Source organism: Myxocyprinus asiaticus, chromosome 22 (genome assembly GCF_019703515.2).
Source record: "Myxocyprinus asiaticus isolate MX2 ecotype Aquarium Trade chromosome 22, UBuf_Myxa_2, whole genome shotgun sequence".
NCBI classification, from domain to species: Eukaryota; Metazoa; Chordata; class Actinopteri; order Cypriniformes; family Catostomidae; genus Myxocyprinus; species Myxocyprinus asiaticus.
The window spans coordinates 32,516,855-32,544,830 of NC_059365.1; the positions used below are offsets into that span (position 1 = coordinate 32,516,855).

At 38.7% G+C, this 27,976-nt stretch overlaps 1 protein-coding gene across 4 annotated transcripts; it reads right to left on the bottom strand.

Moving 5' to 3' along the window:
• Positions 1–516: 516 nt before the first annotated feature.
• On the bottom strand, positions 517–27,848 carry LOC127413060 (ladderlectin-like). Of its 4 annotated transcripts, XR_007892529.1 has the most exons (7): positions 27,783–27,848; positions 27,561–27,645; positions 27,159–27,238; positions 26,711–26,833; positions 26,385–26,496; positions 1,981–2,218; positions 517–1,786 (listed from the first exon to the last, which is right to left on the bottom strand). XR_007892529.1 is itself a non-coding variant. In XM_051649896.1 (6 exons), exons 2-6 carry the CDS (start codon positions 27,616–27,618, stop codon positions 2,202–2,204), a joined length of 390 nt encoding a protein of 129 aa, XP_051505856.1. In that variant the 5' UTR covers positions 27,619–27,645; positions 27,783–27,848; the 3' UTR covers positions 1,895–2,201. The 4 variants fall into 4 exon arrangements, 3 of the variants coding, with proteins under 3 accessions (XP_051505856.1, XP_051505854.1, XP_051505855.1); XM_051649896.1 differs by lacking the exon at positions 517–1,786 and having other exon boundaries at positions 1,895–2,218; XM_051649894.1 differs by lacking the exons at positions 517–1,786; positions 1,981–2,218 and adding an exon at positions 25,047–25,140 and having other exon boundaries at positions 27,783–27,847.
• Positions 27,849–27,976: the final 128 nt, after the last annotated feature.

A 27,976-nucleotide genomic window follows, 5' to 3' on the forward strand; every position in this document is an offset into this window, starting at 1 on the left:
AGATCTGTTGTGCGCTGTAATTAATGATACTTTTAAAAATCTTGTACTAAGGGCTTTCATTCTGCACTTATACAGTAATTTGTATATTTAATGGAATAGTTCACCCAAAAATGAGAATTCTGTCAAAACATACTCACCCTCATGTCGTTCCAAGCCCATATGACTTTCTTCTGCAGAACACATTTTTGTGTGAACTGTTCATTTAACGCATTTATTCAATGAGAAATGAGATTACATCCATAAAGTGTGGGGAAAGTGTAATAAAAATATTAAGTTCAGTGTTTGTATTTTCGGTGTGATTTGATACAGTTGGTGAAATATAGAAAGTGTCAAACCTTCCACTGTCTGGTGTCTTCAGGCTTTGCACATATTCTGCTATGAGTGTCATTCACACAAATTGCTGAACCCAACACTAACATTTCATGTTGTTTTTTTGTTTTATTAAAAAGGAATTTAATGCGTTAACATATTCACTTCAAAAAAGTGATTAATCATGATCAATAGCCCTTTTCCTGCTCCACCAAGATGTTCGTTTCTATGGAATTTGGCAGGGACGCTTGATTTGCGATGTCAAAGTTTGCTGGTATTTTTAGATAAACATTCCAGCTGCTCAAAGATTACAAGAGTGTACAAATTCTGATTGGACATGTTCAACACATAGCAACAAATGGCAATATTGGGTGAACACACTGATTCAATAAAAAAAGTATTCATTTAGCAGACGCTTTTATCCAAAGTGACATCTTTTGAATTTCTATGTTTGCTGATGTTTTTGGGGTCAGTTTGAACTAGTCTTTAAAAGTGTTTTATTAGAAACATCTTAAAAATATAAAAATTGTATCAGAATTTTAATTGTATTTATTTATTTACATTTACATTTATTCATTTGGCAGACACCTTTATCCAAAGTGACTTACAAAAGAGGAAAACATAAGCGAATCATCTTAAGGAGACAGTGGTACGAAAAGTGCCATATTACAAAGTTTCACTAGCATCAGAATAGTTGTATTCAAAACAGATTAAAGTTCAACAAGAAATTATTATTTTTTTTTTTAGTGACTGGTTAAGTGCTCATGGAAAATATGTGTTTTTAGCTGTTTTTTGAAGACAGAAAGTGAGTCAGCTTCATGGATGGATTTGGGAAGGTCATTCCACCAACGTGGTATGATGACGCCAAAAGTCCAGGAAAGTGTTTTGGTGCCTCTTTGTGTTGGTACAACAAGTTTCCTTAGCTGACTGCAGGCTTCTAGTGGGCACATAGCTCTGCAGAAATGATTTTAGGTATGCTGGAGCAGACCCAGTGACTGTTCTGTATGCCAGCATCAGAGCACTGTCTTTGGTTCATTAAAGACCAGACGTGTTGCTGCATTTTGGATCATTTGCAGGGGTCTAATTGCACATGCAGGGAGGCCTGCAATGAGAGCATTACAGTAGTCCAGTCTATTTATGACAAGTGACTGAACAAGAAGTTGTGTGGCATGTTCAGAGAGGAAGGGTCTTATCTTCCTGATATTTTAGAGTGTAAATCTACATGATCTTGTGGTCTTTGAGATGTGGTCTGAAATTTAGTTTGTTATCGATGGTTACCCTTAGATTTCTGACTGTTTTGGAAGGCGTTATTGTAGTTGCACCCAGCTGCATGGTGATGTTGTGTTCAACAGCAGGGTTGGCTGGAAAGAAGGAGTTCGGTCTTGGCTGGGTAAAGTTGCAGGTGGTGTTCCTTCATCCAGGCCGAGATGTCTGCAAGGCAGGCAGAGACTCGAGCAGTCACTGTGGTGTCATTGGGCTGGAAAGACAAGTAGAGTTGCATGTCATCAGCATAGCAGTGGTAAGAGAAACCATGTGCCTGAATGATGGGTCCCAGTGATGTTGTGTATATAGAGGAGAGAAGTGGCCCAAGCACTGAACCCTGAGGTACCCCAGTAAGTATCTGATGTGGCTTGGACACCTCACCTCTCCAGGCTACCTTGAAGGACCTACCTGAGAGATAGGAATTAAACCAGTCAAGCACAGTTCCTGTGATGCCCAGCGAAGAGAGGGTGGAGAGTATGATCTGATGGTTGACTGTGTCAAAGGCTGCAGAAAGGTCCAGCAGGATCAGGACGGATGATCTGGATTCACCTTTCACCTGTCTCAGCTACTCAGTGACAGACAGCAGGGCAGTCTCGGTGGAGTGTTCACTTTTGAAGCCTGACTGATTGTCATCCAGCAGCTTGTTCTGTGAGAGATAGGCAGAGATTTGTTTGAAAACTGCCCTTTCAAGTGTTTTTGCCATGAATGGGATGAGAGAGACTGGTCTGTAGTGTTCTATTTGTGTGGGGTTAAGTGCGGGTTTCTTCAGCAGTGGGGTTCACATTTAAAAAAAATGTCTCCAAAAATCAAAACGTTTATTCAGCATTTGGAGTGTGAAAAAAATACAAATATTTGCCACGGATATTGCTGCATTAAGGTGTCGCATATATTTGTATAGTGTTTAGAGTGGCTATATTTATGAATTTAAATTCTATAGGCTTATGAACACAGTGTCCCCCCTATATATATATATATTACACAGAACCAAATGTCTTAAACCTAAACTATCCAAAAAGTTTGACATCATTCTTTAACTGCCATGCAATCACTGGTATTATTTTCGTGAACTGCAAATATAGACTTATTTGTGAGAACAGGATTTCAGAGAAACAACAATTAAATGCAGTTTGGTTCATATTTATTTAGTTCCAATGTACACTGGCAATGGAGAGAGAGTCAGATAATTATAAAAATGTAATTCCTGGCACACACAAAAGCCAATGTCTTTTTACATTTATAGTCATTCCATTGCCTGAGCCTACTGCAAGAAAGAGAGAAAAACATTATTCTATATTAATAATAAGTATTATGAACAACATAATATCTATGATTATTTATAAAGATTATTTTGCTACTTTAAAAAAAAAATGTCAGCATGTGATGTCATGACAAAGCTAAGCATCACTGATTGAAAAAAGGTTGGGTTTCAGCAAAAAAATCATAGACATTTATTATACAAATATGCACTTTGGATGATTCAATAAAGGTATTCTTTCTGACTAAAACTTTTTAGAAGCATTTGGAGTAGGGAGTGCAAATGCATTTTCATGTTAACTATCACTTAAAATTTGTCTGGTTATTTCAATTCCTAAACTGCCGACATATGTTAGATTCTCTGCTAAATTATTGCTATTAATACTACGGTATAACAAGAGTGAATCACAATTGGCAAAACATTTGTTTTATTATTTTATCAATATTCAAAACAGTTAATATCGTAGTTCATCCCAAGGCAGTCCTCAAGAAACAAGTTATCAGGTTGCCCAAGGGCCCATAGTCGTAGGTCCATTTTGGAACCATCTCTCCAGACCCATGTTTCTTCCTGTGAACAAAGGTCCGCAAAGATCACGGGGTTTAGGATCACAAGGCTTCATGGCATTATTTTATATTTATACATATTTATAATGGCTAAAACATGTTCATGTGCACTGAGCTACACTAAACCCCTGAGGAGAGACTGTTCCGTCTGTGATGTTTTCATGGTGCAGGAAAATCGTCACTATAATGATGCCTCACTTTTAAAGCTACCTTGTCAGGTGATGTTTCTTCAGCGCTCACTACATAGGCTGCATCCAAAAACTGGAAAATACTGCCTTCGGTGGCTGTATACAGAGGCAGAATGAAAATAAGGTGCTTTTCAAACTGTTCTGAGACCCAGGGGCAGATTTTGGCAGCTGCCCATGTCGCCCGGGTGCCCGCACCACCCCTCTACCCCCCTGGAGGCGGCAACTTGCCAGGGCTGGAACGAGGCGCCCACACAAACAAGTGGGCGCCCTGAATTCCACCAGCCATCTTATCTCCAACCAAAAAACCCCTCCCACTGCTGGTTGATGTTGGAACACAAACTTCATCCTATGATGGTAAAAAGCATGTTTCTTTACTGACATCCAATCAAAAGTAGATGTTTTCTGACTAAATAATCTTTTTTTTTTTCTTCCAAGAAACATTTAATTTAAGTTATTTCATTAAATTATAGTTCAGCTTTTTTCAGTGAAGGATTATTTTCGTCAAAGCGTGAAATGGATATTTTTCCCTGTCTGTTGCCATCGACAAGTGATCGTGTATTTAGGTGATTATATATAGCTGTTAAAAAGGTCTTCAGTATGTCAAGAAAAGCTACATACACAATGTGCAATTAGACAAAGAAATGTGTGATGCAGCAGATTCCTTCAGGATTAAAGCACATGCTTATGTTCTACTAAAAAGAGAGAAGTGGTGTAATTCCGATAATTTACTGTGATTAACTCTTTTGTCTTTGGTTTAATAAAATTAACCAGTTATTATTAATGACAATTGAAAGGGACTTTGTTTCACTAAATGAAGATGTGTTCCCTTTAACATTTTGTGCTTCATTTGTACCTTTAAATAGGACACACGATTTTGCCATCTGAGACAAATTTTGTTGATCTTAAAAGCTTTATTTTGTCATAGGTCAAAATCAGCAGATTGCTTAAAATGACATGTTCACTGCTGGCCGATGCGATGAATCTTAGCCTCTGACAAAGTTCTGGCATTTTGAGACATTTTGCATCGATGTCATGCAGTGTGACTGATCCCACAACAGCCAGATGAGATAAAAAACACCCAGTCAGCGCTGTCAATCAGAACGATTAGGACTACAGTCTTGGCTACAATGTGTATGATGTGCATAGTGTCTGACATAATGTCACAGGGTGCCATTTTTTACTCAAGATCTCACTGGGATCATATCGTACAGCCTGACAAGCAACAATCGTAAAGGATCGTAAAAACTGTACTTAAGAACCGGCTTAAGAACTGCAGTAGTGTGTAGTCACTAGTTTTTGAACTTGATTAATGTCCATGTGCAGAGGTGAAAAGTAACAAATTACAACTAATCTTGTACTTGAGTACATGTTTCACATTTTCCTACTTTTTTTAGTATAAATAAATGATAGTACTTTTACTTGAGTTGATTAAAAATAAAGCATTCAACTTCTATAAAGCTATATTTATTTTTCAACACAACTACAAAGTACAAAAAAAAAAGAAAAAAAAAGACATATCTCTGAATTTTCGGCAAATTATAAGCACTAAATATGTTTCCAAACTGAAACGTGCATCTTTGCAGCAGGACGTAAGCCAAAACAGCATGTAGGATAGCGCGAGTAATCCAGGCTTCACTCCAACGTGATGCAGACCACAAAACTTATGTGATCCTTTTGATTTATACAGAGAATGCTGTACTTTAAAGCGCTATGGTGGAAGTTAAATGTCTAAAATGGCTAGACAACCTCGACATTCTTAACAGCACCATACTCCCTTTTCCACAAGACAATTTGCCATGTAAACTAGACAAGAACAATAATACTGTATTCTTCTGCATATTTCTTTATCTTCTTCTGGAAAGGAACCGATCATTTAGATATGAAGGGACCGACTGATATGTTAATCACAGTAAACTTAATTTTAAAGGTATGTTTTCACTGTATTAAACAAGTTAACACAGTGTAGTTTGACAAATGTGTGGGGATACCTTGTTTACTTGCAACTATTTGTCTCAAACACAATTTTTAAATACCTTTAAAAAGATTCAATCACACAAACCTTTCAGGTTCTTTATCATAATAATTTTTTTGGAGTTGATATTAATTTCTGAATTTGCTTCTTAATTTAGCCTATATTTTTTATAGCTAATATTTTATATTATTTTTGTAAGCAGTCCTAATATATGCTATATGCAAAATCCACATTCTATTATAAAAAATATTTTACATTTTGTATTTATTGTCATAAAATAAAACAATATGCCTACTTGACAGTATGGTGGGGGCACGCCACGGTAAGAAATACTGTAGCTTTACAGCTCTCTTAGCAGTGTCCATTATAAGCATACAAAGAGTTTTAAGAGACACTAAATTCATTAAAAATACACTTAAATAAAATATAGTTATATATCGCTGTATATACTATACTGTATATACTGTAGGTGGCTAAAAGTTTTAAAACACTAAGACAGTTTGCTATTTTGTTTTAAAAGAAATTGATGCTTCTGTTCACTAAGGATGAATTAATTTGATGAAGAATTACAATAGACATTTATAATGTTTCAAATGATTTCTATTTAAAAAATAAATGCTGTATTTTTCAAACCAACTGTTCATCTAAGAATCCTCTACTTTCAGCAATGCAAGTGTTGTTTTAAGCTGATAGTTTGGGACCTGTGAGGAGTCCAAACTAGAGACTCTGGAGTCAGTTCAAAAACATTTGAACTGTAGTGTACAGGTGCATCTCAATAAATTAGAATGTCGTGGAAAAGTTCATTTATTTCAGTAATTCAACTCAAATTGTGAAACTCGTGTATTAAATAAATTCAATGCACACAGACTGAAGTAGTTTAAGTCTTTGGTTCTTTTAATTGTGATGATTTTGGCTCACATTTAACAAAAACCCACCAATTCACTATCTCACAAAATTAGAATACATCATAAGTATTAATACATAACATTTTTAGTGAATTGTTGGCCTTCTGGAAAGTATGTTCATTTACTGTGTATGTACTCAATACTTGGTAGGGGCTCTTTTTGCTTTAATTACTGCCTCAATTCGGCGTGGCATGGAGGTGATCAGTTTGTGGCACTGCTGAGGTGGTATGGAAGCCCAGGTTTCTTTGACAGTGGCCTTCAGCTCATCTGCATTTTTTGGTCTCTTGTTTCTCATTTTCCTCTTGACCATACCCCATAGATTCTCTATGGGGTTCAGGTCTGGTGAGTTTGCTGGCCAGTCAAGCACACCAACACCATGGTCATTTAACCAACTTTTGGTGCTTTTGCCAGTGTGGGCAGGTGCCAAATCCTGCTGCAAAATGAAATCAGCATCTTTAAAAAGCTGGTCAGCAGAAGGAAGCATGAAGTGCTCAAAAATGTCTTGGTAAACGGGTGCAGTGACTTTGGTTTTCAAAAAATACAATGGACCAACACCAGCAGATGACATTGCACCCCAAATCATCACTGACTGTGGAAACTTAACACTGGACTTCAAGCAACTTGAGCTATGAGCTTCTCCACCCTTCCTCCAGACTCTAGGACCTTGGTTTCCAAATGAAATACAAAACTTGCTCTCATCTGAAAAGAGGACTTTGGACCACTGGGCAACAGTCCAGTTCTTCTTCTCCTTAGCCCAGGTAAGACGCCTCTGACGTTGTCTGTGGTTCAGGAGTGGCTTAACAAGAGGAATACAACAACTGTAGCCAAATTCCTTGACACGTCTGTGTGTGGTGGCTCTTGATGCCTTGACCCCAGCCTCAGTCCATTCCTTGTGAAGTTCACCCAAATTCTTGAATCGATTTTGCTTGACAATTCTCATAAGGCTGCGGTTCTCTCGGTTGGTTGTGCATCTTTTTCTTCCACACTTTTTCCTTCCACTCAACTTTCTGTTAACATGCTTGGATACAGCACTCTGTGAACAGCCAGCTTCTTTGGCAATGAATGTTTGTGGCTTACCCTCCTTGTGAAGGGTGTCAATGATTGTCTTCTGGACAACTGTCAGATCAGCAGTCTTCCCCATCATTGTGTAGCCTAGTGAACCAAACTGAGAGACCATTTTGAAGGCTCAGGAAACCTTTGCAGGTGTTTTGAGTTGATTAGCTGATTGGCATGTCACCATATTCTAATTTTTTGAGATAGTGAATTGGTGGGTTTTTGTTAAATGTGAGCCAAAATCATCACAATTGAAAGAACCAAAGACTTAAACTACTTCAGTCTGTGTGCATTGAATTTATTTAATACACGAGTTTCACAATTTGAGTTGAATTACTGAAATAAATGAACTTTTCCACGACATTCTAATTTATTGAGATGCACCTGTATATAGGCCTGCTATATACAGTATAATATAATTTTCATAAAAGTAGTTTTTAAAGTAATTACATGAGTAGCTTTTCAGCAAACAACTTATTTACTCTTTCTTGAGTCATATTATTTTTCAATACTAATACTTCTACTCAAGTGAATTATTTCCTCAGTAGCAATACATTTACTTGAGTTTATCAGTACTCTTTCCACCACTGTGTGACAAAACAAATAAAGGCTTTTTTAATGTTTGCATTTTTTCTAATGTTTTTCTAGATTTAATAAAAAACGTGTTTAACATAAAAAAAATACATACATCACCAGCATCATGGCCTCCTAACCAGGTCGCTGTTAAAGTGTGAGTTACATGTTTAATCAAGTTCTGTATAAAAAAGGACTCCTCGTGGTTGTGTACAGAGGCAAGGTTCCCACCATAGGCCAAACACAATCTCTGAGAGGAGAAAATAAGGACTGCTATTAGTTAAATGAAACGGAGGATCAACTGAAGCAACTTTAAAAAAAAAATTTGACAGAGAAATCCATCTTAGAAACTGGACATATTATACTTCTGCTTCAATCCAGGTTTTTGGGGTGTTAAGAAATCTGAAGCATCAACATCCATATGCAGACCACCCTTTGTTACAGGTTTCTAAATATTTGCAGAATTGGTTTGTTGTTTTTATTAATGTTAAATATTATAAATAATCATATGTTATCACATTAAAAGGAAATTAACTTGGAAAAATGATAAACACAATCTCTCTTTCGGTCATGCTACTTTTTTTTATCTACTGTAGATGCAACAAATACAGTATGATGCAATGGTAGACAAGCACCAAGATCTTACCTTTGCAATCTGTTTTTCTGCCTATTCAAAGAAAAAGAAAAAGTTAAATTCTACTTCTACTATTAAATTTTGCCACTACTTGCTGTCACGGATTCACCAGACTCTCTCGCCACACACACAGCCTTCCCTCTCTCCCGATTACTTATCACCTGCACCTGCCTAGCATCACCATGCCAATCAGTTCCCTAATATAAGCCTCACTCACTCCTCAATCGATGTCTGGTCTCCCATTGAATACAGACACACTTACCTGTTCCCTATTTGTCACTCACTCAACGTTGTGACGATGTAGTGACACTAGGGGTCACTCTTGGGAGCCCGAGACACCTCTGGTCTTTGATAAAAGGCCAATGAAAATTGGCGAGTGGTATTTGCATGCCACTCCCCCGGACACACGGATATAAAAGGAGCTGGTATGCAACCACTCATTCAGATATTCTCTTCGGAGCCGAACGGTCATGCTCACTGAGCTGAATTCCCATGACTGTTCATTCACCTCTGCTGGATCTGACGGCGCATTTCAGCGGCTTCTCCCCCCTCTGCACTGGTGCACTGCAGAGAATGCCCCTGGGCGCTTCGGCAGAAATAAAAGAGTCTATTTCTCTAAATGAGGGCATTTCTCTAAAAGAGTATATTTCTGTAAAAGAGCGGCACACAAGGAACGTCTTTTTAAAGATGCGTCTTTCTAAAGATGCTTTTCCGATTGTGTGTTTTTTCTGGTTGCGCTCATTATCTCTCACCTTCTGACGGTCACAATCACCGTCTTTCGTGTCTGGGCACTGTTCACGCGGAGACAGCGTTCGTGGATGGTCATGTTCTCATTGCGAGGACATGTCCATGGCAACGTTGCGGTCGCGGCTCGTCTTCGTAAGAAAGCAAGCCACCCCAGAGGCTCCCCGCCTCGGGCCAGCGCAGCTAACACTGGGGGCAATTTGGGGACCCCAATGGGACCGCCTCCGCCGGGTATCCCCCCGCGGACCTCCCATTCCCCAGTACGCTCGTCTGCCCCGATCGGGCTTCCGGATGTGTCCGCCGGCTCGTCTCACGGCGAGTTCGACCTCTTATTCGGAGCCCGCTTAAGTGATGAGCTCTCGAGCGCAGCATCGGAGAGCGGGCTCGTCCAGTCGGAAGCCTCAGCTGGGCTCCTCCCTTCGGGGACGATTGTCCAGTCACAGGTTGACGCGGAGATGACGACATGCTTTCCCGGGCAGCCCTGGATGGGACGCTGACCTGCGGTGGTAGACACGATCACTCAGGCTAGGGCCCCCTCTACGAGGCACCTGGGGGCTGAATCCCTCCAGACCGTGCCTCGTTCCCTCATGGGACCTCTCTGGGCCTTTTCAGTCAGCCGAGCTTAACGCACTCTCCTTGAAGACTGCCCTCCTGACTGTGCTCACTTCCATCAAGAGGGTAGGTGACCTGCAAGCGTTCTCTGTCAGCGAAACGTGCCTGGAGTTTGGTCCGGGATGCTCTCACTTGATCCTGAGACCCCGACCAGGCTATGTGCCCAAGGTTCCCACCACCCCTTTTAGGGACCAGGTGGTGAACCTTGCAAGCACTGCCCCAGGTGGAGGCAGACCCAGCCCTGTCATTGCTGTGTCCGGTGCGCACTTTACACATCTATATGAATCGCATGCAGAGCTTTAGAATCTCTGAGCAGCTCTTTGTCTGCTTTGGTGCACAGCGGAAAGGAAGCACTGTCTCCAAGCAGAGGATCGCCCACTGGCTCATTGACGCCATAACTATGGTATATGTTGCCCAGAACATGCCACCCCCGGTAGGGCTACAAGCCCACTCTACCAGGGGGTGTAGCGGCTCCCTGGGCCCTGGCCAGGGGTGCCTCTCTAACAGACATTTGCAGAGCAGTGGGCTGGGCAACACCCAACACCTGTGCAAGGTTCTACAACCTCCGGGTGGAACCGGTTTCGTCCCAGGTAGTGGCACGTAACACAAGCGGATAAGCCCAGGATAGCTGGCCGGGTGTATCACTTGCACATAGTGCCTTCCACCTCCCTTGGAGCTGAAGACGTGCGCCATTAATTCCCAGTAGTGTTCACAAACTTTGTTCCCTGGTTGACTTCCTCCGAGCCCTGTGGCAGTCGAGTCCTGTTCTGGGGTAGGTGCTCCGCATGTGGCAGTTCCCTGTAAGGCTAACCCCATGCAATGTATATATTCCGCTAATTCATTTGCCTGTTGGCAAACTGCGTCTTCCTTGGGCAGAGCCCCTCTGCCCCAGTCTCCATGTTTGTAGTAACTCCTCCCCCATTGGGCAGGATCTACCTTGAAGACTCTCCACATGGTTGGAAAGACCATGTGACATATTTTTCCACTTAAATATCCCCCCCTCTCTTTGGGCGAGGTGTGGTCTCCGCGGTGTCTTCCCCTTGGGAGGGACACCCCCCGACTAGACCTGGTGGCCCAGTCGGATAATCCCCCTTCTTTTTAGGGAGTGGAAAAAAAGAAGGGGAAAAGAGGCCACGACTGGGTTAAGCCTGTCTCTATCTTTTGGGTAGTCGACTTGTCCCCAAAAAGGGCCGTTCGACACTCATAACTATGTTGGGGAGGTTACGTGTCGACCTGGTGTGCTGGCTATGAGGCACACAGTAGTCTGCCCACCACACACCACCAGTTCACGTAACACAGTTCAGCCAATTGTGGCATTTCGTATAGGGACCCCTAGTGTCACTACATCGACACAACGTCGAGTGAGTGACAGATAAGGAACGTCATGGTTACTTGTGTAACCCCCATTCCCTGATGGAGGGAACGAGACGTTGTGTCCCTCCTGCCACAACGCTGAACTACCCGCTGAAATGGCCGGACCTTATATCGGCTCCTCAGCATAAAACCTGAATGAGTGGTTGCATACCAGCTCCTTTTATACCCGTATGTCCGGGGGAGTGGCATGCAAATACCACTCGCCAATTTTCACTGGCCTTTTATCAAAGACCAGAGGTGTCTCAGGCTCCCAAGAGTGACCCCTAGTGTCACTACATCAACACAACATCTCGTTCCCTCCATCAGGGAACGGAGGTTACATAAGAAACACATGACGTTCTCCAGCTAGTCTCCAAAGTTCCACTCCAGCGACATTCAACCATTTCTCCAAGTTTCCTCTCCAATGTCTCCTATATGTGTGTGTGGATTTTTTCAGAAAGGCTGAATCATTTATGAGTGAATCATCAGGGCTTCACAAACAACACAAGTCCTCCACCCAAGATTGATATCTTCTATTGCACGATGTTGCATGAAAACATTCCTAGAGCACAAAATATGAATGATGAATGCTAATTTGTTTAATACAGATCTGTCTGGTAGTTTAACAGCAAATATACATAAAAGGGGAAGTCATATACAGAATATACATTGGTGGCCAAAAGTTTGGAATAATGTACAGATTTTGCTGTTTCAGAAGGAAATTGGTATTTTAATTCACCAAAGTGACATTCAACTGATCACAAAGTATAGTCAGGACATTACTGATGTAAAAAACAGCACCATCACTATTAGAAAAAAGTCATTTTTGATCAAATCTAGACAGGCCTCATTTCCAGCAGCCATCAATCCAACACCTTATCCTTGAGTAATCATGCTAAATTGCTAATTTGGTAGTAGAAAATCACTTGCCATTATATCAAACACAGTTGAAAGCTATTTGGTTAAATGAAGCTTAACATTGTGTTTGTTTTTGAGTTGCCAAAGTATGCAATAGACTGGTATGTCTTAAGGTCAATATTAGGTCAACATGGAAAAAAGAAACAGCTTTCTCTAGAAACTCATCAGTCAATCATTGTTTTGAGGAATGAAGGCTATACAATGCTTGAAATTGCCAAAAAACTGAAGATTTCATACAAAGGTGTACACTACAGTCTTCAAAGAGAAAGGACAACTGGCTCTAACAAGGACAGAAAGAGATGTCGAAGGCCAGATGTACAACTAAACAAGAGGATAAGTACAGGTGCATCTCAATAAATTAGAATGTCGTGGAAAAGTTCATTTATTTCAGTAATTCAACTCAAATTGTGAAACTCGTGTATTAAATAAATTAAATGCACACAGACTGAAGTAGTCTAAGTCTTTGGTTCTTTTAATTGTGATGATTTTGGCTCACATTTAACAAAAACCCACCAATTCACTATCTCAAAAAATTAGAATATGGTGACATGCCAATCAGCTAATCAACTCAAAACACCTGCAAAGGTTTCCTGAGCCTTCAAAATGGTCTCTCAGTTTGGTTCACTAGGCAACACAATCATGGGGAAGACTCCTGATCTGACAGTTGTCCAGAAGACAATCATTGACACCCTTCACAAGGAGGGTAAGCCACAAACATTCATTGCCAAAGAAGCTGGCTGTGCACAGAGTGCTGTATCCAAGCATGTAAACAGAAATTTGAGTGGAAGGAAAAAGTGTGGAAGAAAAATATGCACAACCAACCGAGAGAACCGCAGCCTTATGAGGATTGTCAAGCAAAATCGATTCAAGAATTTGGGTGAACTTCACAAGGAATGGACTGAGGCTGGGGTCAAGGCATCAACCACACACAGACATGTCAAGGAATTTGGCTACAGTTGTCGTATTCCTCTTGTTAAGCCACTCCTGAACCACAGACAACATCAGAGGCGTCTTACCTGGGCTAAGGAGAAGAAAAACTGGACTGTTGCCCAGTGGTCCAAAGTCCTCTTTTCAGATGAGAGCAAGTTTTGTATTTCATTTGGAAACCAAGGTCCTAGAGTCTGGAGGAAGGGTGGAGAAGCTCATAGCCCAAGTTGCTTGAAGTCCAGTGTTAAGTTTCCAGTCTGTGATGATTTGGGGTGCAATGTCATCTGCTGGTGTTGGTCCATTGTGTTTTTTGAAAACCAAAGTCACTGCACCTGTTTACCAAGACATTTTGGAGCACTTCATGCTTCCTTCTGCTGACCAGCTTTTTAAAGATGCTGATTTCATTTTCCAGCAGGATTTGGCACCTGCCCACACTGCCAAAAGCACCAAAAGTTGGTTAAATGACCATGGTGTTGGTGTGCTTGACTGGCCAGCAAACTCACCAGACCTGAACCCCATAGAGAATCTATGGGGTATTGTCAAGAGGAAAATGAGAAACAAGAGACCAAAAAATGCAGATGAGCTGAAGGCTACTGTCAAAGAAACCTGGGCTTCCATACCACCTCAGCAGTGCCACAAACTGATCACCTCCATGCCACGCCGAATTGAGGCAGTAATTAAAGCAAAAGGAGCCCCTACCAAGTATTGAGTACATATACAGTAAATGAACATACTTTCCAGAAGGCCAACAATTCACTAAAAATGTTTTTTTTTATTGGTCTTATGATGTATTCTAATTTTTTGAGATAGTGAATTGGTGGGTTTTTGTTAAATGTGAGCAAAATCATCACAATTAAAAGAACCAAAGACTTAAACTACTTCAGTCTGTGTGCACTGAATTTATTTAATACACGAGTTTCACAATTTGAGTTGAATTACTGAAATAAATGAACTTTTCCACGACATTCTAATTTATTGAGATGCACCTGTACATCAGAGTCTATAGTTTGAGAAGTAGATGCCTCACATGTCGTCAGCTGACAGCTTCATTGAATTCTACCCGCTCAACACCAGTTTCATGTACAACAGTAAAGAGAAGACTTGGGGTGCAGGTCTTATGGGAAGAATTGCAAAGAAAAAGCCACTTTTGAAACAGAAAAACAAAAAGAAAAGGTTAGAGTGGGCACAGAAACACAGACATTGGACAACAGATAATTGGAAAAGAGTGTTATGGATCTTAACCCCATTGAGCTTTTGTAGGATCAGCTAGACTGTAAGGTGCATGAGAGGTGCCCGACAAGACAGCCACATCTATGGCAAGTGCTACAGGAAGCGTGGGCGAAATGCCACCTGAGTGTCTGGACAAACTGACAGCTAGAATGCCAAGGATCTGCAAAGCTGTCATTGCTGCATGTGGAATATTTTTTGATGAAAACACTTTGAAGCAGTTTAAGAAGTTCTGAAAAAAAATGTTTTTTCAAATTGTAATAGTAATTTTTTACGTTATTAATATCCTGACTATACATTGTGATCAGTTGAATGCCACTTTGATGAATAACAGTACCAATTACTTCCCATAAGAGAAAAATCTGTACATTATTCCAAACTTTTGGCCGCCAGTGTATACAGTAAAACTGGCACATCTATGCTCATCCACCTGCACTCTATCTAGTTAAAGTTTCAAGTTCTATGTTTATTGTCCCTTTCAGGTAATTCTGGTTTTTTTATTATTTTTGTTATTTAATTTTTTTATATAACATCATAAATACATACAAATGATCACAGTCATAAAATACACCACATATTATCAAAGAAATACAAATAAATCATTAAAACCCATACAACCCTACCTCCAATATTTCTTCTCCAAGTTCAACATTCTAAACGCTATGGGAATGAAGGAGTTCCCCGCTAAGAGCTCTAAAATGGTGACCAGAGGGCATCAGTTCAAACTGAGCATTAAGGGGGTGACCAGGGCAGTTAGGGATGGCACCAACCTTCCTTAAGATCAGACTCTCAAAGATTACTGACAATTGTGTCTGGCTTGCCCCAATAACTTTACTGGCAACAATAACCAATTTCTGAAATCTGTTTAAGACTCAGTTGACCAAACCATGCCACTATACAGAAAGTTAAAACAGACTCAATACAATTATGATAAAACAAAGACATAATTTTTTCACAAACATTACAATCATTCATTTTCCTAAGAAGGAACCTTCTTGCAAATAGCATCTGTGTTCGATTTAAGAGGTTGTCAATGACAGTCCCCAAGTATTGTAGTTATCCACCAGATCAATGACCTTCTCTTTAATAATGGTGGGCTTTGGAACTTAACTTAAAATTAATAACCATATCCTTGGTTTTTGAAACATTTAGTTCTAGATGGTGTTTATCACACCAGGACAGAAAATCATCCGCAATAGCACCATGACAATGGTCCCCTTCTTTCAATAAACTCATAATGACTCAGTCATCTGCAATTTAATAACATGCCTGTTATCATCATGGCTATGGCAGTCAGTGGTGTATAGTACATACAGGAAAGGAGAAAGAACACAACCTTGGGGACAACCTGTACAGTAGATGACATCAAAGTCTCTCAAAAAACACCATTCACAGTTACATGCTAATACCTGTTCGTTAAAAAAATCCACTATCCACCCCACTAAATTTGGATCCAACTTAACCTCTTATACTCTGGTGCATTTTTGGGCTGCCGCCCGCAATTTTTCACACTCAAATTTAAAAGCTCACCATTCACGCATACTGTGGACTAATTGCAAAAAAAAGTGGTCTCATTTTTCAGAGAACCCCCCAAATAAAAATAAAAATACCCAAATTATTCATAAACAATATTGTATGATTTATAATATTAAAATAAACAGAAAGCTTTTTTTTCTGTCCTAACTTTGTAAACATGTAATTCTGGCTCTCTTAACTCTACCTCACCTTGAAAAGTCTCATTTCATTCCACTAGATCGCAGCAAGCACTAGAAAAGTTTTTTTTCTCTAACACATTCTATCACAATATACAGATCTGAAATGTAGGTGGCCCTCTCAGATGTGCTTGTCCATAGAAATTCAGTCTAATTTTCAGTTCAAGTACAATCATTGTTGTTTCATTGAATATCTTACCCTCTGAGTGAACTAGAAGCTCAATCAAGGTGTCATTAGAAAGCTAAGATCCTCCCATTTGCGATGATATATAACATTAGTCGAAAACATATTTTTCTGATGGTTTGTTTAGCATGCTTTTTCTGCTGGATGGCATATTTTGTTCAGGACATGTAAGATATAACATTGGATTAGTCAGCCTAGCAAGCTTACAGACAAGTATGTTTACAGCAGCAGTTATCAGAGCATGAAAGAGATGTTTATTTTTGATGACTTATGAAAATCCTATTTCACTTTGTGATTCTTTTAAAAAACTTTGGTATCAGGGCAATAAAATAAACTATTCAGTCACATTCCTGAGAATGAGAGCTTTTATTTGAAATATGACTTGTCCATTTAGGTGCTATGTGACAGACTTTTATTTTCATATAAATATTTCAACCCCATTACCTCAAGGGGGTGCTAATTTGAGACACTAATGTTTTGAGGCTTTATTTTGTTATTTTATGTAACATAAATGCAGAAGTGATGGTTATCTCTGAAAAGTTCAGTTTCTAAGCTTTCAAATGACTTTAACGTTTTAAACGTATACTTTTTCGCAATATGGCGCCCCTTTGGACCCATCAGCGTGTTAAAGGGGTTAAAATGAGACAACAACTTCTCTGCTTGTATACAAGGCTGAATTACACTCACCGGCCACTTTATTAGGTACACCTGCACATCTACTTATTCATGCAATTATCTAATCAGCCAATCGTGTGGAAGCAGTATAATGGGTAAAATCATGCATGTATGGGTTAGGAGCTTCAGTTAATGTTCACATCAACCATCAGAATGGGGAAAAAATGTGATCTCAGTGATTTCGACCGTGGCATGATTGTTGATGCCAGACGGGCTGGTTTGAGTATTTCTGTAACTGCTGATCTCCTGGGATTTTCACACACAACAGTCTCTAGAGTGTAAAGAGAATGGTGTGAAAAACAAAAAACATCCAGTGAGCGGCAGTTCTGTGGGTGAAAACGGCTTGTTAATGTGTCCAGAGGAGAATGGCCAGACTGGTCCAAGCTGACAGGAAGGTGACAGTAACCCAAATAACCACATGTTACAACAGTTCTATGCAGTAAAGCATTTCTGAACATACAACATTTCAAACATTGAGGTGGATGCGCTACAGCAGCAGAAGATCCCTCCGGGTACCACTACTGTCAGTTTAGAACAGTAAACAGAGGCTGCAGTGGGCAGCCTCAGTTTTCCGTTCTTGGCTGATAGAAGGGGAACCCAACATGGTCTTCTGCTGTTGTAGCCCATCCGCCCCAAGGTTCAACATTCTGAGATGCTATTCTGCTCACTACAATTGTGCAGAGGGATTATCTGAGTAACCGTAGCCTTTCTGTCAGCTCGAACCAGTCTGGCCATTCCCCATTGACTTCTCTCATCAACAAGGCGTTTTCGTCCACAGAACTGGGTGCTCACTGGTTGTTTTTGGTTTTCGCACCATTCTCTGTACACGCTAGACACTGTTGTGCGTGAAAATCTAAAATAACTTAAAAGTGCTTAGCGCGCTTGTGTTAAGTGCAGGTTTGGGAAACGCACAAGAAAAAGGAAAGAACGTTTGCAACTACGCATGTTGAGAACGCTCTTAAGAGGTAAGACCCATAGTTGTCGGAAAAGCGCACAGCCTTTCTTTCTCATGATCAATGCACTTGGCTGGGAGCACTCTCCTATTCAGTTTTAAGTGCTTAGAAGCAATAGCAGCTTAGAAAGAAATGGCATGCAAAGAAAATAGTGCAAAACAACATACATAATTTAAGAGAAATGTCAAGAGATATAAAGCTCTCGCTCCCTCATTACACATGTGTTTTGTGCAGTGTAGGCGGTGCTCGTGTCGTGGTTTCAGGGGCCGCCATTGCCATATTTACAGTGAACAAGAACTCCATAGCGCCAAGTCACATACAGTGCATCCGGAAAGTATTCACAGCGCTTCACTTTTTCCACATTTTAAATGGATTAAATTCATTATTTTCCTCAAAATTCTACAAACAATACCCCATAATGACAACATGAAAGAAGTTTGTTTGAAATCTTTGCAAATTTATTAAAAATAAAAAATGAAAAAAATCACATGTACATAAGTATTCACAGCCTTTGCTCAATACTTTGTTGAAGCACCTTTGGCACCAATTACAGCCTCAAGTCTTTTTGACTATGATGCTACAAGCTTGGCACACCTATTTTTGGGCAGTTTCTCCCGTTCTTCTTTGCAGTACCTCTCAGGCTCCATCAGGTTGGATGGGGAGCATCAGTGCACAGCCATTTTCAGATCTCTCCAGAGATGTTCAATCGGGTTCAAGTCTGGGCTCTTGCTGGGCCACTCAAAAACATTCACAGAGTTGTCCCATAGCCACTCCTTTGTTATCTTGGCTTTGTGCTTAGGGTCGTTGTCCTGTTGGAAGATGAACCTTCATCCCAGTCTGAGGTCCAGAGCGCTCTGGAGCAGGTTTTCATCAAGGATGTCTCTGTACATTGCTGCACTCATCTTTCCCTCGATCCTGACTAGTCTCCCAGTTCCTGCCACTGAAAAACATCCCCACAGCATAATGCTGCCACCACCATGCATCACTGTAGGGATGGTATTGGCCGGGTGATGAGCGGTGCCTGGTTTCCTCCAGACATGACGCTTGCCATTCAGGCCAAAGAGTTCAATCTTTGTTTCATCAGACCAGAGAATTTTGTTTCTCATGGTCTGAGAGTCCTTCAGGTGCCTTTTGGCAAACTCCAGACGGGCTGTCATGTGCCTTTTACTGAGGAGTGGCTTCCGTCTGGCCACTCTACCATACAGGCCTGATGGGTGGAGTGCTGCAGAGATGGTTGTTCTTTTAGAAGGTTCTCCTCTCTCCACAGAGAAATGCTGGAGCTCTGTCAGAGTGACCATCGGGATCACTCAGTTTGGCCGGGCGGCCAGCTCTAAGAAGAGTCCTGGTGGTTCCAAACTTCTTCCATTTACGGATGATGGAGGCCACTGTGCTCATTAGGACCTTCAGTGCTGTAGAATTTCTTCTGTACCCTTCCCCAGATCTGTGCCTCGATACAATCCTGTCTCAGAGGTCTACAGACAATTTCTTGGACTTCATGGCTTGGTTTGTGCTCTGACATGCACTGTTAACTGTGGGACCTTATTTAGACAGGTGTGTGCCTTTCCAAATCATGTCCAATAAACTGAATTTACCACAGGTGGACTCCAATCAAGTTGTAGAAACATCTGAAGGATGATCAGTGGAAACAGGATGCACCTGAGCTCAATTTTGAGTGTCATGGCAAAGGCTGTGAATACTTATGTACATGTGTTTTTTTTTTTTTTTTTTTTCGTTTTTTTTTTTAATAAATTTGCAAAGATTTCAAACAAACTTCTTTCATGTTGTCATTATGGGGTATTGTTTGTAGAATTTTGAGGAAAATAATGAATTTAATCAGTTTTGGAATAAGGCTGTAACATAACAAAATGTGGAAAAAGTGAAGCGCTGTGAATACTTTCTGGATGCACTGTCCACACACATATTTGTATTTACTAAATCCAACGTAATTAAACGTTGTTCGTTAAACAAATTTCGTTATTCAAAGTCGTTTTGGATCTGTTTTACCTTACCTCTAGGAAGTGCCCTGTCAACACTATTTAATTAAGATACAGGTGACCACAGATTTTAAACTGGGCTCACTGTTGCACTTCATGTAGTAGTTCAATAAAATCAGCAGATAGTCAGTTCAATAATAGAAGTCAGTTGAATCATAATCGGTTGTTACATGAGATTAACAAATGATAACATAAAAACGGCACTTGTGTTTATTGTTGATTTTTCTGTCTTTGATTTGCCTACGAGAAAACCTGATGCAAATTTAGTGTAGCTTTTATTTTTATTTGTTGTTTATAATTTCATTAGAATTAATTTAAATATTTGGGTGTGGTTTATGATTAGCATTGACGATATGTCACCCATTGAAATCAGTTCATTTTAAAATTAGGTTTCATATTGCAGTTTATTTTAACCTGGCAAATCTACTCGTGCACTCATATGCTCCCAAGCCCTGGCTTTCAAATAATATCTCTTTTAGATTTTCGAAGGATCATGTAGTTTGGGAATTTTAATGACATGTATCTTTTCTTCCATGTTTTCAGCAATCTGATATGAGCTCAGTAAATTGTTGTATGACTGGCTGTGAATAATAAGCCTGTCAATGACTGCTGCAGAGGCTTTATAAAAATAAAAAATAAAAAATTAAAAAAATATATATATATATGTACCTCTGGCAGCGCCTGTCGCGAAGAGCCGTGCACGTGAAAGCAGCAGGATATTGTGTGCACGAGCACTGCTTGCGCGCTGCCTCCATGCCTCTAGCAAAACCGCCCGCTATTTGCTGCTTTCCGCGTGCCTCTCATTAAAATGAACTAGATACTCGTAAAAGCGAACGATCTAAAGGCTTGCTAGTTTGTAACGGCCTTTAGAACGTTCGCTTTGATGCGTCCAGTGTAGACGGCTTCAAGCCGTCTAGACAGCAACAATGATTATGCCAGACAATCGACCAGAAGTCCAAAAAAAAAAAAAAAAAAAAAAGGACAGGCTCAGGTAGCCTAAAAGAGGATGCGGTCAGCCTATAACTTCTCATATACGGCTGTTGTTTGTGTTTTGGATGTTAACTACTTCGATAGAGACAAAACCGATCAATTATCTGCTGAACGGAACAAACCAATTCGGTGAGAAGCGCGACACTACCCCATTTTAATTTACCATATCAGTTTTCTTTTTTGAAATCAAAACAATTGTCTAACTAAATTTTCTAACAGGAATATGATGATTATCATGTGAGCTATTTTGCATGCGATAAAATGCAGTTTATTTTTATTGCAAACTATTAGTATATTCTGGCAGATTTGATTGGGTGGACCAGTGCTGCTCGTCATAGTAACGTCATTATATTTGTGCATAACTTTATAAACATTTGTAATTTACCTCCCTGGAAAGGTTTAAAGATATAGTCATCCTAATTCACTACAGAATTACATTTTGTTTTGCAATAGATTTGAGCAGAACGATTGTGTATTTCTTTTACACAATCAATGCTTCATCAGGTATGCATTTATGGGCATTTGTAATGTTTAGTTTTCACAAATTGCTCTGTGGGTCGAGATGAAATCTTCCAGGATCAATGAACACAGTGGAGGCAGTATAGTCCTGCCAGTGACATTAATTGAATATAACTCACCTTGTTATTGGGGAGCCCCAAACAAGGAGACATGTGGAAACCGCGCTTTAGGGACATTCACCAATCGAGAGGTCTGCTCTTTACTCCTAAAGATGATAACGGTGACCGAATTGTTATTTTTCACAACGCGTGGTGCAGGCGAGAAATGTCATTGACATTTTTCTGCTCTCTCTGATTTTATTTGATCTATTAATCTTTTTATATATCTATTTTATGCATTATTATTAGGCCTATTATTATTATAATTATAATTATAATTATTATTATTATTAACATTGGCTGGGTTTCACGAAGCACTAAGTAGGATGTTAGCAGCACTTAAGTAATTCTTAATCTCTAAGGCGCGTTTCCCAAAAGCATCGTTATATAAGTAGTTCGTAAAAACGTTTGTAAATTAATGCTCTTGAACCTCTCTTAAGTCCATTAAGTGCAACTTAAACAAATCTTTCTGGCATCTTTCACAGTTTATCAAAGCCAATGGAACATTAAATAAATTGTATTAATATATTTTGATTATTGGAAAGCAATTGTAAACTATTTCAGAGGATAAAAAAGTGCTGAAAAAATAGCTATGAAATCAATAGGCAGTCTCCGCAGTCTGTGCATGCAACGTGATAGGTCTAAATGTACAAGACTGTAAAACAGCATAACGTTATATTAGCGAGAGTGTGCAATGAGAGATTCCCTCTCTTCCTCCTTCTCTTCTTCCTTCCTCCAATGGCTGATTCAAATCAGCTCGCCTATAGACTTTTTACAAGGCAGTAACAAATTGCATGATGCATAATGATGCCTCATTTCTTTAATTAAATTCTGTAATAGGTAATACATTTTTGCGCCTCGACAAGGTTACAAACAACTGTATGTTTGTCAGTATTTCCACCTTATTTTCATTTTGAGAAGACAAACTCCTGGATATACTGGCCAGAGAGATCAGCACCTTTGGACTGGACAGCTCCCGTAATGAAGCACACTATTCAACTTTATAACAAGCGATATACGTGCTGTTTTGGGAAACAGGCATTACAATATCGTAAAATACCGAGTGACATAAGTTAAGATGATCGTTAAAATTTGAGTTGCAATGTTATCGGGAAACCCAGCCCTTGTCTTTTAAGATGTTCTTAGCTCTGTAGGATTGCTCCAGAGCACTTGTAAATATCTACGAGCATTTTCAAATACTACTTAAGTTATGATGGCTTTGGAAAACAGGAGGCAAATCTAAGATGAATCATAAGATGTATTCTACAATCTAAGCTAACGATGCCTCTGTAAAACGAGGCCCAGAGCTGTGCAGTGCGCTCACATCTGCAATTAAAAACTTGCGAATAGAAATTTGAACCCATTCACATGTGAGCGATAAGTTTTGTGTCTATATTGGAAAATCCACAAATGTAGCATATTGACAGCGTTGCAACAAAAAAACTTGTAAAATGCATCTGATGTCTACTTTGCTATCACAAAAACTCAGACACGTCTTCTGGGTGGAGGTAATGTTCCCTCTGCGCTGTATCATGCAGCTGCGCTCAAGAGACGCAATCCATAATTTAATTAACTGTACGCAAAAACAAGAGCAGGAGAAATTGAGAGGCGATCAAATAAAATGCAAAATATTATTCTGTTTGCCCAACAAGTCATGCATGTGAGTCCTTTATCTAGATGCGTGACTTGAAGAGAACAAGCTTAAAGATGTTGAACTATGACACAGTAACACTGAATTCAACATGTTTCTTGTAGAAACATCATGCCATGTGTTCCTCTAATAGATTATTCATATTAATAGTTGACAGATAATGAATACTTAATATAATAACATTATAATGAATATAATGTATAATGAATATGAATAAAAATATTTATTAAAATGGTTGTATTTATTCTTGTAGTGTTTTCTACCAAGAAGGAAATAGGACAATGCATATTCTTTGGTGTGTTGGAGTTTCAGAAATGTCTAGAATTCTACTATACACCAGTAGATGAAAATCTACTATATACACCAATCAGCCACAACATTAAAACTACCTGCCTATTATTGTGTAGGTCCCCCTTGTGCCTCTAAAACAGCGCAAACCCACATCTCAGAATAGCCTTCTGTGATGCTACTCTTCTCAATGCTTTTCACCACAATTGTACAGATTGGTTATCTGAGTTACCATAGACTTTGTCAGTTCGAACCAGTCTGGCCATTCACTGTTGACCTCTCTTATCAACAAGGCATTTCCTGCCACTCACTGGATGTTTTTTGTTTTTGGCACCATTCTGAGTAAATTCTAGAGACTGTTGTGTGTGAAAATCCCAGGAGATCAGCAGTTACAGAAATACTCAAACCAGCCCATCTGGCACCAACAATCACCCATGAGATTATCTAATCAGCCAATCATGTGGCAGCAGTGCAGTGCATAAAGTCATACAGATACGGGTCAGGAGCTTCAGATAATGGATAATCAACCATCAGAATGGGGAAAAATTTGATTTCAGTGATTTGGAGCATGGCATGTTTGTTGGTGCCAGATGGGCTGGTTTGAGTATTTACTCCAAATGGTGCCAAAAGCAAAAAACATCCAGTGAGTGGCAGGAAATGCCTTGTTGATGAGAGAGGTCAACAGCGAATGGCCAGACTGGTTCGAACAGACAAAGTCTATGGTAAATCAGATAACCGCTCAGTATAATTGTGGTGAGAAGAATAGCATCTCAGAATGCAGGTTGGCACTGTTTTGGCAGCACGAGGAGTGGTTTTAATGTTGTGGCTGATCGGTGTATCTCATCAACACAGTAAGTAGGGAGAGGGCCAGAGCATATTACAGTGTCTGACATTGTTTTAAATATCTCTAAAATAAAAAAACATCACTGCATATTTTAACATGCAAATCTCAGAAGTTTTATTTAGCAATTAAAGAGCCAGAGCAATAAATATTAGCCCATTACCTTACAGTCTGCAAGGTCTCAATAGTGAAGGAACTTTCTTTTTTATTTTTTCTTACAGCTCCACTGAATATTTGTTATGGAAAGAAAAATGTTTAACATCAGAGCAGTCTGGAATGATATTTGAGGCACTACTCGCATTTGAATTTTAGAACTTGAATATATGAATATGTTTACTTGAAATTTAATAAGCAAATTGAATGTCTTCATCTAATTTACCCGAATCTGAATATAAAACCTGAATTGTACTATATTAAATTTTGTAACCAGTATCAGTACACATTTCATATTTCAATTTCAAATCAGTGAAATAACTTAAAAAATCGTAAAAATTTTAAATCGGAATTTGTACAGTGTACATCTGAATTTCAGTTTGGTTTGTTCAAGTTCAAAAATGTATATTAAATTTCAGTTAAACATATTGGAATCCAAGGCCTAAAATTCTAAATCACATCCTTGGCACAATTATAATTCCATAGTGTGAGAGTCAGGCACAAATCATTTGTTTTGGTTTGTTAAGTCTGACACACACAAAAGGTAACTTGTCTGTACATTCTTGGTCATTCCACATGTGTGTGCCTGTGAAAAACAAAATGTTTTAATAAAATTAATAGAATTAAAATATTATTTTATATTAACAAATATATGCAGAAATGTCATTGTCTAGTCAATTCTGAAAAATTATTATTATTAAATTTGAAACATTAATAAAATCATGGTACTCTAATGTACTTTTCAAAAATATGGCATTACTACAGACCATGTCTAAAAAACATTATAATAATGTGATAGGGTACACCCGGGCTAAGGGAAAATTTGTTTTTCTATATATATATATATATATATATATATTGACTGATTGATTGATGGAGCAATATAATTTGTGTGAGAGAAAAAAAAATAACAGAAGGTTGTTTTGATTAAAATTCAGTAAAAAAAAAAAAAAAAGAAAAGAAAAGTGGCGAGGGGGGTAAACCCTGGGGTTAAAAGGCCCCCAGAGGGGATATAGTGATATAGTGTAAATATAGGGGCAATAGTTATAGTGCAACATTTGTCAACTAATGCAAATAATTTTGAGACAGCAAGTCTCAACCTTTTTTTAGTAACAATTTAAGTTAATGGTTATTTAAAATCACTACTTCAGAAAAGGGTTTACCATTTCCTGTTAATTTCAATCACATTTGTCATTTTATAACATCTCAAGTATTCTATTCTTTCACTTATTGGGCAGTTATCAAAAAACTTTGAATCACCTTGAACAAAACAGCATTGAAAATAACAGTATTTTGCCTCAAAATAAATGTGATAATTTAAGGGATTTTCATTAGTTACTGTATAAATAAATTTGCAACATTTAAAACATTATTAAATGTTTCATCAAACTGCCTCAAAAACAATCTTTAGACAGTACACGCAATGATCTCATGGATCAGGATATTTTTGGAGTGCATAAAAAAAACAGGTGTTTAGGAAAGTGTTGTGTTAGTTTTTGTTGCTATTTAGTGTTTTGGGAGGAAATAATAGCCCCGCTGTACCCTACTTTTTGTAGGCAACAAAATCGGCTATAATTTGTAAAGAAAATAATGGAAAAATTTGGATATTTATATAATAAAATAAAAATGCTTAACTACTGTAAAAGCAAATAAATATAAGTAAATATAAGTCCTACTCATTCAAAACAATATCAGTGCCTTTTTTGTACACTTCGTCCCCTACCCTTGCTGAGGTCTGTGCACGCCACTGAAGTACTCTTGCTGTGTTATTATGATACTACACAATTTACTAAATATTTATAATAAATCATGACCATCAAAAGCAGTTACCTCCATAGTCAATCTCAATGCAGTGCTCAACACCTTGGGCGTTATTGGGTTCTGCAGTGTTCCAAAGTTGCAAGTTCATTTTGGATCCATCACTCCAGAACCATACTCCCTCCTGTGAACAGAAGAGCACAAATGTCACTGTGCTGAGGACCAATGGACTTAATGTACATGTGCACAGATCTACAATAACTACCATGAGGATTAAAGAAAACATTTATGTTGATGTATTTAAAATATATCTTTTGTACTAATCTGTTCTGCACAACAGCATGGATTACCCCCCCCCCCCCCAAAAAACAAAACTTGAAAACATAAAACAAACATACTGAAACAGCATCGTAGCCCCCAATCCAGGCTGATGATGAAACTGGGATCATGTTCTGTATTAAAGTGTACTCTTTATGGGTATGTACAGAGGCGAGGTTCCCATCATAGGCCAAACACATTTTCTGAGGACATGAAGTAAAATTCAGCTATCGTCATATTTTTTTGCTATAGCTGTTGGGTAAGCAAGTGAACACAACACTGGCAGACATTGAGACAAGAGTCGACTAAAGTATATAATAAAGGTAAAGGTAGGTAAAAACCTTGCTGTCAATTAAATATTATGCTATATACAGAAATTGACTTAGGGAAAAAAAAAATGTATTTATTTTTTCTCAGAGAAATATTCAGTGGAGTAAAATGTGTGACAGCTAGCCATGGTCTCCCTTAAAATGTATTAATGCGTTTCTGTCACACTTTTTTTAATTTTGTTTTTATTTTATACAGTACCTCTGCATCCACCCAGGTCTTTGGGATGTTGAAAAACTTGAAGCATCTATATCCATATGCAGTCCATTCATCCTGGCAAGCTATGTGGAGATTTTGTTTAATACTTTTATTTCATATAACATTTGATTAATTGCACATTAATTAAAAGTTTTGACTGACTAGACAAAAAATAATTGTGAATACATTGTAGAGAAAACATCACAGAACATTTCAGATGAGCAGATTCAATTGTTACATCCACTGAGCTCTCAGCCAAATTGAATGAACTAAACTGATCAACATAAGCATTTTTAGATGTGTGTAAAATACAAGCAGATAAATGTTTTTAGGTCAGTTGGATTTCAGTAGGTGGTATTTAAGAACATACAGTAAATCAAAGAGTCTAATAATGATCTGTCTTACCTGAACCACCCAGAACAAAGAGAAGACAGAAAGACAGGTAAATCGTCCAGACTGCCATTGTTTCTCAAAGAGCACTCAAATCAACCTGGAATAATGCACACATAAAACAATGTTTTAAATTTAAAATATCAGATTGTTGTCTTAATTGGTTGTTTTTGCAGTCATGAATGTTTCCAAATTTGGTTAATTTTTTAATTTATAAATTAATTTGGAGAAACTAACTGAGATGCTGTTGCAGTCTGTGTCAATGCAGATGTTCAGGAATTTTTTATATATAGAAAATGATGGTGTGTTTACACAATATCTAGAGTCATTTATCAGTGGATAATCAAGGCCACATATTGGCAAATAATTCACCCAAGATTGCAATGTTATGTTACTCAATGCTGTATATATTAAAAAATGTTCCACTAAAC

Coding starts and splice junctions, on each gene's coding strand:
- LOC127413060 (XM_051649894.1), bottom strand. CDS start 27,618: ATGGCAGTCTGGACGATTTACCTGTCTTTCTGTCTTCTCTTTGTTCTG. Junction 27,239..27,560: donor CTTTGTTCTGGGTGGTTCAG/GTAAGACAGATC, acceptor ATCTCCACATAG/CTTGCCAGGATGAATGGACT. Junction 25,141..26,384: donor CATTGAGATTGACTATGGAG/GTAACTGCTTTT, acceptor TGTTTTTCACAG/GCACACACATGTGGAATGAC.